Consider the following 13,715-nt stretch of genomic DNA (forward strand, 5'->3'; position numbering starts at 1 on the left):
AATGACATCATCATCAACCGGGTACACCGTAGTGTGTATCTTCACTGACGTCTGAACCTGTGGTGAAGGCGTTGCTGGCAACGGTGGAAGAACAGGGACAGGAGCCGGAGCAGCCGCAGGCACATAAGGCATAGGCGTACCCTGCGGAGAAGGTGGAAAACGCCGGTTGTAGTCATCCAACATATGTTGGAGATTTTTGAGATGAGGGACAAAGGCAGTGTCGCAGTTGGAACTTGTACAGAGTGTTCTTCTGCCTGAGAATACTGGTCGTCGTCATCACCGTAAACTTGGCACTTAATATTCGAAGGACTGCGTGCCACTCTGAAGGAATCACCCATATCATTGTCAGAATCCTGCTCAGAGCCTGTGGCGAACATGGGCGGAGGGAGGCTGAGGATCTGGCATGGATAGTTGGTCAACTGGCCGTTGACTACGATTGTGCAAGGGGTCGGCGGTGGAAGAGCCAGACCCGCTGGAAGACAAGGGCACCAAAGGTTATGAGGCCAACGATCAAGGAACCACCATAGACTGTCGTCGACTGTGCCGCCGACGACGCTGGCAGAGACGGCGACGTAGTTGTTGCAGAAAGATCCACCATCAACGGAACCATCGTAGACAGTAAGGTAGTCGACGAAGTCGTCGGCGTTGATGAAGCCACCGGACGGAGCAGACGTAGACGGATGAAGCCACCGTCGACGGAGCAGACGTAGACGGAGCTGTCGTCGACGGGACCGACGACAAAGAAGATTTCTTGTGAGCTTTAGTCGACGATGACTTTACTGACGACGAAGCAGATTTCTTAGTCGACGACGAGGCAATAGGTATCGTCGACGAGACAGTCTTAAAGCTAAGCGATACCTTAGTCGACATGGAAGACGTCGATGTAGCTGTCGACGACGATCCGTAGGCGGGTGTAGTCACTGTCGCCGGCTGATCTTGTCGTCGGGACGATCGTCGACGATGAAACATGTTTCGGAGCAGAAACATGATGGGAGGCAGCAGAAGACTCCTCAGAGCCAGGTCTCGTGGGTGTAGAGGTGGGGAAGACACCGCAGGAGCCATAGACAGGGAAAGTGTCTTCCTTTTTAGAAAAGGTTAAGGCATATCCTGCACACTACTACACATGGAGGCTGCTTTAGAAGGTCCAGACTGCAAACTTTCTGCATCTTTATCCTTAAGACACTGGAGCCAAATGAGGAGACGGCCTGCTCGGTCTTTAAGGGTCTTTGTAGAGAAAGTCCTGCAAAACTTGGTTACCAACCTCATGGTCGGGATAAAGACAAATGCATCTCTTGTGGGGGTCCTCAGAGTAAAGACGCAATTTCCCACAAGAAGAGCAAGGTCTAAATAAAGACTTCTTACTTGAAGACATGATGAGAAGACTGGAAACTTCAAGTTGAGAAAACTGAGCAGAGCTCAGGGAGACTCCCTTCACACGATGTGCGGTAGAAAATCTGAGGATCTGAGCTCTGAGGAGAAGGTTCTGGAAGGGTGCTGGTGCCTGATTGGCTTTAGTTTGGACTAACATAATGAGAGGAATATGTTACAAGTGTTTTCTCTCTATCATGTATTCCTATGTAGAAATTGTTTTGGACTATTTATTATGTATTTTCTAGTATTATTTCATGTGTTATGTATTTACATACAAATGTTATTGCTTTTTTATTTACTGTGGGACTCCTACTTAGACGGGGAATATTAAAGCATGTGAATCTACGAAAGACCCTAATACTGGAGAAAGCTATATTATCTTGAATGGACCATTTTACAACACAAGGCAGTATTTAGTTGGGTTCTTTAGTATAAAAAGTGTTAGCATTATGGCTATCCTGTTCATGGATCCAAATATCTTGCAGTGTAACACTTACCTGATGCCAGATTTAATCTGGTTACCTGAAGCTTATTCATTCAGGAAACTTTTCTTGTGGTCTTTCCTCTACAGAGAAGATGTCTATTTACGGTTTCCAGATCTTATTATCTATAGACATGTTGGCTTAAAAAATTAATATATTTACATTTTTTTTCTATTCAGCCATGTAAAATGTGGATATTTCTAGGTTAAAGGAAATTCCCTCTGCTGCTCCCTTATTTTAAAAATAGTATTTATCTTCCACTTTGAAAAGGGGGTGGGAGGAATCAGTGACAACATTTTCAACCATAGAGTAAAAGATGTTGGAAAATCTAGGTGTTCTGTCCCTCTTTTTCCAATCAACTCTAGCACTTTTTCCTGTTGAACAGGTCTACAGATGGGCTTTATATTCAAGGTGACTTGCACTTGTATGGTCCTCAACTGTCAACGTGGACAGCTTTCTACAATTACTATATTTACAGTATTTCTTATATATTGTGGTGAAAGGGACAAATTAAATTATAAATATTTCAACTTATATTAACACTGGGACAAATATCGATCAATAAAGCGGAGGGTCCCCTTCTTACTGTTATAACTATAGTATTCTCTAGGCCACCCGGAACCAAGCATTAAAAGGCCCTTCACTACCTCATGATATGAAAGACTATATTGCCTCACTGAACAGGGGCTTCATTGTAGAAGCCACATTGTAGCAATGGTGGAAAGAACCTTGTAGATCACAAAAGATGTATCAACACGGGTGTCTGTGTGCCAAGGAACCCACAAACGGGATTTCTTGCAGACAATGGGAAATTTGGTGGTAGGGTTTTCAAAAGATTGCAAACACTGATAACCCTTTCTTGTCCTTACTATGCGAACAGCTTAATCGTGAGATGAAGTTAACTTACTTGCTATATTTGCCTTTTCCACCAGCTAAGGCTCCCCCAGTAAGGACACCTCCAGAAAGTGCCGCAAAGCTGGCCGTCTCAAGGTAGTTTCCATGCACCACACTCAGGCCATCCGTAGGGCTCCCACTAGCACTCAGCACGCTAGTCAACCCCTCAATGCTGCTCTCACCAATGCTAGGGTTCTTCAAGGCACGCCAGGCATCTGCCACTGCAAGTAGAAAAGAGGACATTCATTTAGAGACTTATGGCAAACAAATGACACGCAGGGCACTAATATCAAGACACATAAGCAAGAAATACTTGGAGGAACAACTTCACTAGTAAGATTAAGAGGAACTTATCCATGAAGTACAATGAAAGCAGGTCACCAGTACATTTGTTTAACGTATCGGAAGAGCAGGATGTTCAGAGGAAAGGCATTATGTGAAGTGTATATGAGCATCAATAGAGAACAGATAAGGAGACTTTAAAAAGTGGTCAATACAAGAGCTTGGCAGCTATCTGGCGACAGCATGCAGAGCTTCATGGTAGGATGCGTCTTGGCTAACTCGGACAGAAAATGTTCCCCTTAAACAAATGCCACCTCCAGGTGAGAAAATCGGTTTAACCTTAACTAAGTCTTTCTTCCTCATGATTTTTCCATTTTAATGCACATGTGGTCCCTGTAGAGACGGGTTTGGAGACTAAAGTATAGTCTAGAATATTCTAGAAATCAAACATCTGTAAAATCAATGAGTTGCAATTGTTTTCAGCGTGAAGACTATACCTTTTTTTTTTTTTTAATTAGAGGGTGTAACCAACCTGAAAATCTTCCTCATAGCAAAAATGCCCTTTTTGGCATTTGATTAAATAAACCACAACGTTTTAAGGCACCAATTTAAGGTGTTCTGCTGGAATGGAAGGGGATGTTAAAAGAAGGAATGCTTTCCTAATTATTTCATCTGATGGTAACACCTCACTACAGGTAGTTACCATTGTTTCGCAGCACTAGAAAGTGAAGGGTATAGAAGGGATATTCTGGTGCACGGTCAGCGGCCAACATGTTGGATGTGGGGGGATGAATGGAATAATGGAGACCTATCATGGTGGGACCAGGGAGAACTCAAAACTGGTTCAGGAACTGGAGTCTAAATACAAGCCCATCAGCAGCAATAGATCATTGTACAAATATCCTTATTTTTTGCTGCAGAGGATGGAAAGGATTCCTCAGGAGGACTGTACTCCAAAATTAACAATCAATATCTGGGATGCACATTACAACAAGCAGCTTTACCTGTGGGCCCTTAGAGAAGACAGACACGCACTAGTCCTGGTATGTCCCCAATAAAAAGGCATCTGCATCCCACATCTATAGTCGCTAGATCAAAGTGCATTTTGAGTTAAGAGTTCTTTCCATCTGAACTTCTCTGTAAAGCCATTCTTCTGAGAGCAGTTTGTTACTCCGCCCCATAGGGTGGCTCAGTGGGCTGAAAGTTGGAATCCTGGCAAGGCAGGGTAAGCCTTCTATCCATTAGAGGTCTATAGATTGACTGCTATCATTTCTGCAGTAACATCTATTCTTTGATCTACAATATACCAGGAAACCGACTTCATTTGCGATTGCATCCACCCCCAATCAAGGGTATGGATAGATCGGTCTAGTAAAGGTATTTTGCAAAACGTAGGTGGAAACATTAGGCAATTTACAGGAGACGTTTTCCGGTGTACTCTCATCTGGGGACAAACGTAGGGAGCATTTAAATTCACAACACTACTAGCGGTAAACTTTTAAATAACTATTTTTATTTGCAACTGTAGATCACATGCAGAGTACAGATTGAAAAGCAGTATCCCGAACTATAAAGCATTAACTTGCAAGCAGAGGGCGGAGAAGTTTGGAACACAGTTAAGTATAGTTTGGGCAACCTGCAGTTCCTTTCAAGCTTGAATAGCCAATTAAGGTGTGTGGCGATCGACGATAAATGGATAATAAAGATTTAAGGCACACCTGCTTTTTGAAAAATCGAGCAGATGGTAGATATGCTGAGCAATGACCGCAAGAGTCAATTTTTTGAGTAGAATAGTAAATTACATTTCCATTTAGCAGCATAACATGCATTTCCTAGATTCCTCGAGAATGTGCTTACATTCTTGAGGCTGGCTGCAGATACCCAAATACTAGAACGTCAGGAACTCTACTGCTGAACTGAGGACCTGGGGGTTTGAATGCAGCAGTGAACTTGGTGTGGATTGAGTAAGTTTGGACACAAGCACAGTTTCTTTGTGGACAAATGGATATTTCTGATAGAAAAGTACCATTGTTGGCAGGCCCATGCTGGTGTGATAAGAGTATGTCATTAATGGCCATTGCATTTTATGTACCACTAAGTGGATCATTGGAAGTGGTGGAAAAACAAACGCAAATACCCCAGAGATATTTCCTCACAGGGCATTTCCTAGATACTGCAGGTATGGGTATCCGGATGTGAAGTTTTGACATTTTGTACTTGTGAGTGGTAAACGTATCAACTGCTTGGGCCTCCCCATTAGGGAACGTACTTGTTAAGTACTTGGGGTCTGATCTTGTGAGTTTCTTGATAACTTTGGCTAAGGAGACTGCAAAGTTGTTTACAACCCCTCGTGTGTTTACAGCCAAAAGGTATATAGGTGACGGGGGAGTGACCAATGCCAGATTGCCCGAACCATATTGGCTAGCTTGGATGGACATGTGGTCTTTTTAATAAAAATGTAATACATGGTTGACAAGTGACTTAATAGCACCTTGTTGTGAATTTTTGTTTGGAACGTTTGCAGAGCAACTGAACTGCCATGAACACATCTATGTGCAAGAGGTTCTCCTGAAGGGACCACTGACCCTGAATGGCGAGGTTGTTCAGATGGGCTACCTTGCTTTGCATCCCTGGTGACTGTCAACAGTAGTATGGGTACAGACAATATTTGCCCAGTTTCAAGTTTACTTTGTTCTACCATTGCAGTTTGTGGTAATTACCCCACCACCTGATACTCACAGTCCCCTTGTGACCACTGTCCGTTAAGACATGACTGGAACAGAGGCATGCATAAGTGTGTATTTGGGTGATGGAATGTAGATCTAGTATGCGACAAAATGTACTCCCCCTTTACGATGAGGGAATACAGAGAGTACACCCATTGTGTCTGCTGCACAGTGGAGCACTGCTTCTTTTGGGCCCGAGAAGCAAAGAGTTTACTGACTCCATCAAGTATGGAATGTCATTGTTCAGACAATACCTGTGGGGAATGGTGGACAGAACAAACTGATGTAAAGTTATGCTCCGGTGTTGCAATAGCCCGTCCAATGCCTTCCATTGAGGGGTCTCAAATAACTAAATGAACTGGTGAATTTGTGATCCACCACAACGTTGTCACACAGACTGCTGCCAGTTTCCTTATCAGTGGTGGGTATCTTGTGTACCACAAGAATGCTCTTTCTGGAGAACAAGTTACTTATCTTTGGTAACGCAGTATCACGTAGAGACAATATCTAGCTGCAGATTAAGTACCTTTGAATTCCCCAGTCGTCAGGCTGGATCCGGAGACATTTGCATGAGGAGTATCCCTGTGCGCTGATTGGTGGCTACATTCGGATCCGCGTGATGTCGTTAGTGTTGGTTATGTCGTTGAGTTACCTATAAAGGCACAACCCAGACGTGCAGACCTCAGTACTTTCAATTTTTTCCACACCAGAAGCACAGAGCCATGACAAGACTAACTTGTATGTCATAACTAGGCCCCTGAAAAAGGGAACAACCTTAGCCCTAACAAAGCGGGATGTATCAGTGGGTCTGTAGGAATATGCTGCTAGGTATTGTCTCTACCAGATAACGAGTTACTGAAGGAAATTCTCTTGTTCATCTGATAAGACTTCTAGCTGCAGATGCCTCACTTTTGACTAGATACCCAAGCCATACCATCCTGGCAGTGGGCAGCAGACAGATTTCTTACACTAAGAAGTCCTGAAGGACCAAAAGGGCAAAATGCCTGTCCATGCGGACCACACTGTCCAAGCAGTAGTGCTTGGCAAATGTGTGCAAAGATGCCCACGTTGCTGCCCGACAGACGGCGAAGGTGGGCGGTGGCAGTGTCCCCCTGAGCTGTTTGTGACGAGGCAGTGAATCCCTGCAAGTATCTCAGCCAGCATCTTTTATTATTTTTAAAATACTGTTGCAGCAAATATTAGCAGATTTTTTTTAAATAAAAAACAAAGGTAGGGCTAAGAGGGACTGTGGGGCAGACAGCACTCACCCGGTTGCCCGAGCTCAGCTTTCCCTCCTAACCGCCCCGGTCCGAGACAGTAGCCAGTACCGTTGCGCGGAGGGCGGGGCAGGTAGAGCCAGGCACTTCCGGGGACGAAGGGTAGCGCTCTAGTTGTTGGGAGCGATTAAGAATAAAGGAGCCATGCCTCAGCGACCGCGCAGCAGACAACCCTACCAATACAGAAGCTCTGGAGATCCGTAATGAGTTAGCAGCGATGCAAATGACTCAAATCAGAACTCCCCACCCATGGTCACTGCCACTTATTGGACCCTATCTTCTCCAATTGGGAGTCGTTGGCCGTCGATCCCCCAGTGCAGGTGGTATGGTCGGATCACCACCAGATTTCTTTCCAGATGGAGGCAGAGAGGGGAAGAGTTTATAAGACAGATGACATAACTAGACGCAGGAGATGGGTAGGCTTCTCCAGAGTTAAATTCGATTTTCTTTTGGAAAAGGGTGGTCCCCCAGTGAGTCTAGAGATCGAGGCAGCATGCGAAGCGCTGGATAGTCGCATCTTTCAAGTGCTGGACCACACAGCCCCCTGGACCAAAAACAGACCCTGGAGGCAAACTAAATCTGCACCATGGTTTGGGCCAGAGCGTGTTAAGGAAAAGGCGGCATGTAAACGTCTCGAGAGACACTGGAGGAAAGATTTCTCTGTGGCAGACAGGGTGGCTTACTAAGTCAAGCTCCAGGGCTACCATGCTCCGATTAGGAAATATCGGACCTCCTACTATAAAGATAGAATAGAGGGAGCGGATAATTCAGCTAAGGAATTGTTTGCTGTGTTTAAGGAAGTTACCTCTCTACCCAGCTCCGCTGCACCTCTGAAAGGCTCGGTTGAATCTTGCGATTGGGTGGCACAATTTTTTGCGGACAAAGTTGGGAAAATGTATCCCTCTTTTCCGGTGGAGGCCAGAACAGATGGCATGACAGAAGAGGCCATTGTAAAATCTGATGGAACTGAGTTACCAGTATCCTTCAGTACTCCCCCAGCAGGATATCCTTATTGACAAAGGGGCCAGATGTATCAAGGCTTTTGCGACTCGCAAACGGCCGATTTGCATTTTTTCATATGTATGAAAAAAAAAAAAAAAAAAAAAAAAATCGCAATTTAAGGAATCGCAATTATTTGCGATTCCTTATTTTGCCATAGCATGTAAGGAATCGCAAATTTTGCAATTCCTTAAATGATATGTATGACAATTTGAAATTGCGATTTTGTGTTAAGAAATCGCAAATTACCATCAACTTGTACTTGATGGTAATTTGCGATTTCTTTTAAAAATGCCCTATTTGGCATTTGTGAGGGTGGCATGTGACACACATACATGCCTATAGGGCATGTATGTGTGCCACATGCACACACACATGTAAATTTCAGGGGTGCAGCAGGGTGTCTTTGAGACACCCCTGCACCCTTGAAATAATTCTCAAATTGCGATTAGCAAATTGCGAATTCGCAATTTGAGAATTTTTGCCCTATCATTCCTATGGGCCTCCTGGCCCATAGGAATGCATTGGAAATTATTCTTTATTTGTGAATTCGCAAAATAAAGAATAAGGAATCGCTAAAAATAGCGATTTTGTACATCCATTCCGTTTTGTGAATTCTAAATAGCGATTCGCAAAAAATCGCCATTTAGGATTCGCAAAACGGAATCTTGATACATCTGGCCCATAGCGTCTAAAATTAAATCAGGCTCCCCCAATGACCTGGCGCCCGCGAAAATACTTAGGGAAAAGTAGTAATACGCTGGAACCCCACATACGCCATCTGCTGAATCTTTCATTTGGATAAGGAGGTGTCCCATCAGCGTAGAAAGAGGCAGTGGTACTCCAGCTCAAGAAAAAAACCTAACCTTAGCGCGAAGCAGTTAGATACTTGAGCCCAATCTCTAGAATTCCCTATTTCTCTAAAATTGCGGAGAAAGTTGTTAATAAGCAACTGACGGAACATATCGAAACATGTAAACTCCTACACCCTACCCAATCAGGCTTCAGGGCGTCCTACTTGACCGAGTCTGCCTTACTCCTGTATACAGGGACCATATGCAGGCTGGTGGATGAAGGCCACACCACAGCGCTGATACTTTTGGATTTAAGCGCTGCTTTCGACACTGTAGCACATCACATCTTGCTGCAGTGTCTGAAAAAAGAGGGTGTGAGGCAGAGCTCTGGAGTGGCTGGAATCGTTCCTCCATAATCGTAGCTTTCAAGTAGCTCAGGGATCCCACTGGTCGAAGAGTATTAGGCTGAATCAGGGAGTGCCCCAAGGGTCTAGCTTGAGCACCACCCTTTTCAATCTCTATGTAACACCAATAGCAGAGATCACTGAAAGGTTTGGGGTTCAAGTTGTAACCTATGCTGATGACACCCAACTTGTGGTGTCTCTTGCTCAACCTGACGGGGCAGCAGCCAATAACTTCTCGCTGTGTTTACAAGCTACAGCGGCCTGGATGGCCAATAATTGCTTGAAATTAAACGGAAGCAAGACGGAGATGCTGCTGGTGGGGAAAGCACCACCTGTGTGGACATCGGCATGGTGGCCGCAGGTACTGGGGTCTCTACCCTCTGCCAGCGATCAAGTCAGGAATTTGGGTATCTGGCTAGATAGCAAAATCTCCTTCGAGTACCACACCAGACGTGTGGCAGGACAATGCTTCGGTATCCTGAGAAATATGCGGAAAATTCTTGACCTACTCCAGACTTCGGCCAGGAAAACCCTGGTTCATGCTCTCATTACCTCCAGGTTGGATTATGGGAACGCCGTGTACCTGGGAGCTAATGTTAGATGTATCACCAGGCTACAGCGCATACAGAATGCAGCTGCCCGTATGATCTTTACGTTGCCCAAAAGAGCATCAGCAAAGAAAGCCTTGGAATCTCTTCATTGGCTGCCGATTAAAGAACGGGTGCTCTATAAAACCTTGCTGATTAGCCTTCGTATCATGCAGGGAAGGGGCCATGTTATCTTCTGGAACTGCTGAGCCCGTATATCCCTGGGCACGAGTTGAGATCTTCCGGGAAAGGGATGATAAAGGTTCCTAGGTTTAGAAGAGTTTGGATGGGAGGGCGCTCCTTCCGAGTTCAAGCTGCTCAACATTGGAACAGACTTCCATCCGAAATGCGAGCAGAGACTTCGGAACGTATTTTTCAAAAACAACTGAAAACCCACCTCTTCCCTCGGGTGGGAGAGTGAGGAGGTCCACATCTGAGGAGCTGGAGGGGAGATATGCATGACTAACTGTAGCTAGCCACATCACAGCGCAGGGACACACTGATCTCAGTGTAACCAGGCGCTTTATAAAATGTATTATTATGCCCAATGATGGGACACCAAAAGCCAACGCCCTGGTCGCAGTCTTTCCCCTGGTGGAATAAGGTTGCAAGCCCTCAGGGGGCTGCTTCCTAGCCAGGTCGTACCAGATCTTATGCAGAGAACGACTCGGCGAGGAATGGTTCGCTTCTGCAGCGGCCGACTTTTTTTTAGATCCCACATAACCCACATAAGAGTTGTTCGTCCACCCTGAACTCTTGCGCAGTGAAGGTAGAACGGCAATGCTCTTTTGGGTCCAGGCGTTCCTCTTCTTTACAGAGATGCGGGGGGAGCAAAAAAGGTGGGCAGCTTGACTATTTGACCCAGATGGAGAGGAGTCCATACTTTTAGTAAAAATGATGCTCGGGTGAGAAGCACCACCCGATCAACAAGTCAAATAAAGGAGGTTTGCATGACAATGCCTGCGACTCACTCACACTCTGGGCAGATGTTATCGCCACCAGAAAGGCTGTCTTGATGGTAAGCACTCGGGAGGGGACAATTGTGCAAAGGTTCAAAAGGAGCACACATAAGCAATGTGCGTACCAACGAATATGTTACTTACCAGTATGCATCTGTTCTTGGCATGTAGGGCTGCTGACATTCATATCTGTGCATAGATCGCCGCCTAGTGTGGGTCCGGATGATTGCACATTGTTGTCCTGGAAGAGACTTCGAAGTATCACGAGATAGGTGGCTCCTCCCCTGGACTACAGTGCGCATGGGCATCCTCTCCATCCTCAGATTGTTTTTCGCCATTGTGGCAGAGATGGAGTGTAGTACAGCAAGTGATGACCATGCTCAGAGTAATTCTGAGTGCTGCAGCCGCTACAGGCGCCGGGGAGGAGGGCGGGCGATATGAATGTCAGCAGCCCTACATGCCAAGAACAGAGGCATACTGGTAAGTAGCATATTCGGTTCGAGGCATGCGGGCTGCTGAATTCATATCTGTGCATAGAATATATAGCAGTCCCTCTATTAGTGGCGGCTGCCCGTGCCAGCTGCAGCAGTCTGAAAAAGTGTTTATAGAACAGCCAGTCCTACAGCTGCCTGCTGTTTGGAGTGCACATCTACGCAGTAGTGTTTGGTAAATGTGTGTATGGTAGACCATGTGGCTGCTCTACAGATTTCCTCTAAAGGAATATTTCCAAGGTAAGCCATGGATGCCCCTAACTTTCGTGTTGAGTGGGCTCTTAAGGGAATCGTTAATGCAAATCTGTATGCACTTAACGATCCACCTGGCTATACCTGCTTTTGAAATGGGGTTGCCTTTGCGTTGTGGTGAAAAGGCAACAAACAGTTGTTTTGTCTTCCTGAAATCTTTTGTCCCATCTATGTAGTACATTAGAGCCCTTTTGACGTCTAGTGTGTGGAGCATTCTCTCTGCCACTGAGTCTGGATTCTGGAAGAACACTGGCAGTTCTATAGTTTGATTCATATGGAACTGTGAAACTACTTTAGGCAGAAACTTAGGGTTAGTGCGTAGTACCACCCTGTTGGAGTGAATCTGTATGAATGGCTCTTGGATAGTTAGTGCTTGAAGTTCACTAACTCGTCGTAGCGATGTGATTGCTATTAGGAAAGCCACTTTCCACGTTAAGAGTTGTATCTCGCATGAGTGTAGAGGCTCAAAAGGTGGACCCATCAGTCTGGTAAGGACCACATTCAGGTGCCGGTGGGTGTCTGGGAGGAATAACTCGTTTGAGTCCCTCCAGAAAAGCTTTGATGGCAGGCACTCTGAAAAGTGAGAGATGCTGCCTGTTTTGGAGATAAGCTGCTATTGCGGATAAATGTATACCTATGGAAGCATAGGCCAGATTGCATTTGTATAGATGTAATAGATAACATATGATGTTGTGAGTAGATGCATCTAGCGGATTAATGTCGTTGGCACAATAAATGACAAATCGCTTCCATTTTGCCGCATAACATGCTCTAGTTGTGGGCCTTCTTGCCTCCCTTATGATATCCATACAGTCAGGAGGCAGGTTGAGGTAGCCAAATTCTAAGACCTCAGGAGCCAGATCGCCAGGTTGAGCTGTTGCGGATCTGGATGCTGAATGTCGCCATGACTCTGCGTCAAAAGTTTGGGTGTGAGTTGTAGCCTTTGATGCGGTACCACGGAGAGTTCTAGAAACGTGGTGTACCATGGTTGGCGTGCCCACGTTGGAGCAACCAGGATGAGAGTCAGAGTGTTGACTCAGTTTGCGTGCCACTAGCGGTATTAGCGGTGCTGGGGGAAAAGCATACGCAAATATGCCTGACCAGTTCATCCATATCGCATTTCCCTGCGACTGTGGGCGTGGGAACCTGGCGGCAAAGCTTTGGCATTCTGCGTTTTCCCTTGTGGCGAATAGGTCTATCTCTGGATGACCCCACTGCTGGAAGTACGGTTGGAGTACTGATGGATGCATCTCCCACTCGTGCATCAGGTGGCTGTGCCTGCTGAGCAGGTCCGCCATCTGATTGTCCTTGCCTGGGAGGTGTTCTGCCATGAGGAAGAGGTTTCTCTGAATGGCCCACTTCCACATGCTCTGAGCCAGATGAAACGGTGGAGAGTGTGTACCTCCCTGCTTCTGTATGTAGTACATGGCAGTCATGTTGTCCGTCCGGATCAACACTACTTTGTTGCACAAATGTACTTTGAATTGTTTCATTGCCATGAAGATTGCCATCAGTTCCAGAAGGTTGATGTGCATCTTTTTCTGCTGTGTTGTCCATAGTCCCTGCACGGTGTAGTGGAGTACATGAGCTCCCCATCCCTGGAGAGATGCGTCCGTCGTCAGTATTATCTGTGGCACAGGCTCTTGGAACGGTTGGCCCCTGCAAAGGTTTTGTGGGTTCCACCAATGCAGAGAGCTGTATGCACGACCAGTCACCAACACTAGGTCTTTCAATTGTCAGTGAGCCTGATTCCACTGACGTGCTAAGCACTCCTGAAGCGGACGCATGTGTAGTCTCGCATGCGGGACTATGAAGATGCAGGAGGCCATCATGCCCATCAACTGCATGAACACTCGTGCTGGAAGCGAGTGTTGTGGTTTGAATTTCCGTATCAGCAATTGCATGCTGTTGATCCTCACTGAATTTGGCTGTGCTTTGTCTGCCAGAGTGTCTATTGTCGCGCCCAATTACTGCCGTACGTGGGCGGGCTGAAGGTGGGACTTTGGATAATTCAGTGAAAACCCCAGATTGTGAAGAAGGTGAATGGTGTGGGACATGTGGGTGGCACATTGCTGGGCCGACTTTGCTTGGATAAGCCAGGCATCCAGATAAGGGTAGACGTGAACGTTCTGTCTCCGTAGGTGTGCAGCCACTGTCGCTAGGCACTTGGTAAATACCCTGGGTGCTGTTGTTACTC

General features: G+C 46.0%; 1 protein-coding gene across 1 annotated transcript in view; it reads right to left on the minus strand.

Annotated features, from left to right (window-relative positions):
- Positions 1–13,715, minus strand: part of RNF19B (ring finger protein 19B) — a 180,685-nt gene that overhangs the window by 38,647 nt on the left and 128,323 nt on the right. Inside the window, exon 7 of the mRNA XM_086955734.1 lies at positions 2,761–2,968. Coding sequence (XP_086811860.1) covers positions 2,761–2,968 — 208 coding nt within the window. The remainder of the gene's footprint in view (positions 1–2,760; positions 2,969–13,715) is intronic.

The sequence above is a fragment of the Lissotriton vulgaris genome, chromosome 2_1 (assembly GCF_964263255.1).
Source record: "Lissotriton vulgaris chromosome 2_1, aLisVul1.2, whole genome shotgun sequence".
Taxonomy (NCBI): Eukaryota; Metazoa; Chordata; class Amphibia; order Caudata; family Salamandridae; genus Lissotriton; species Lissotriton vulgaris.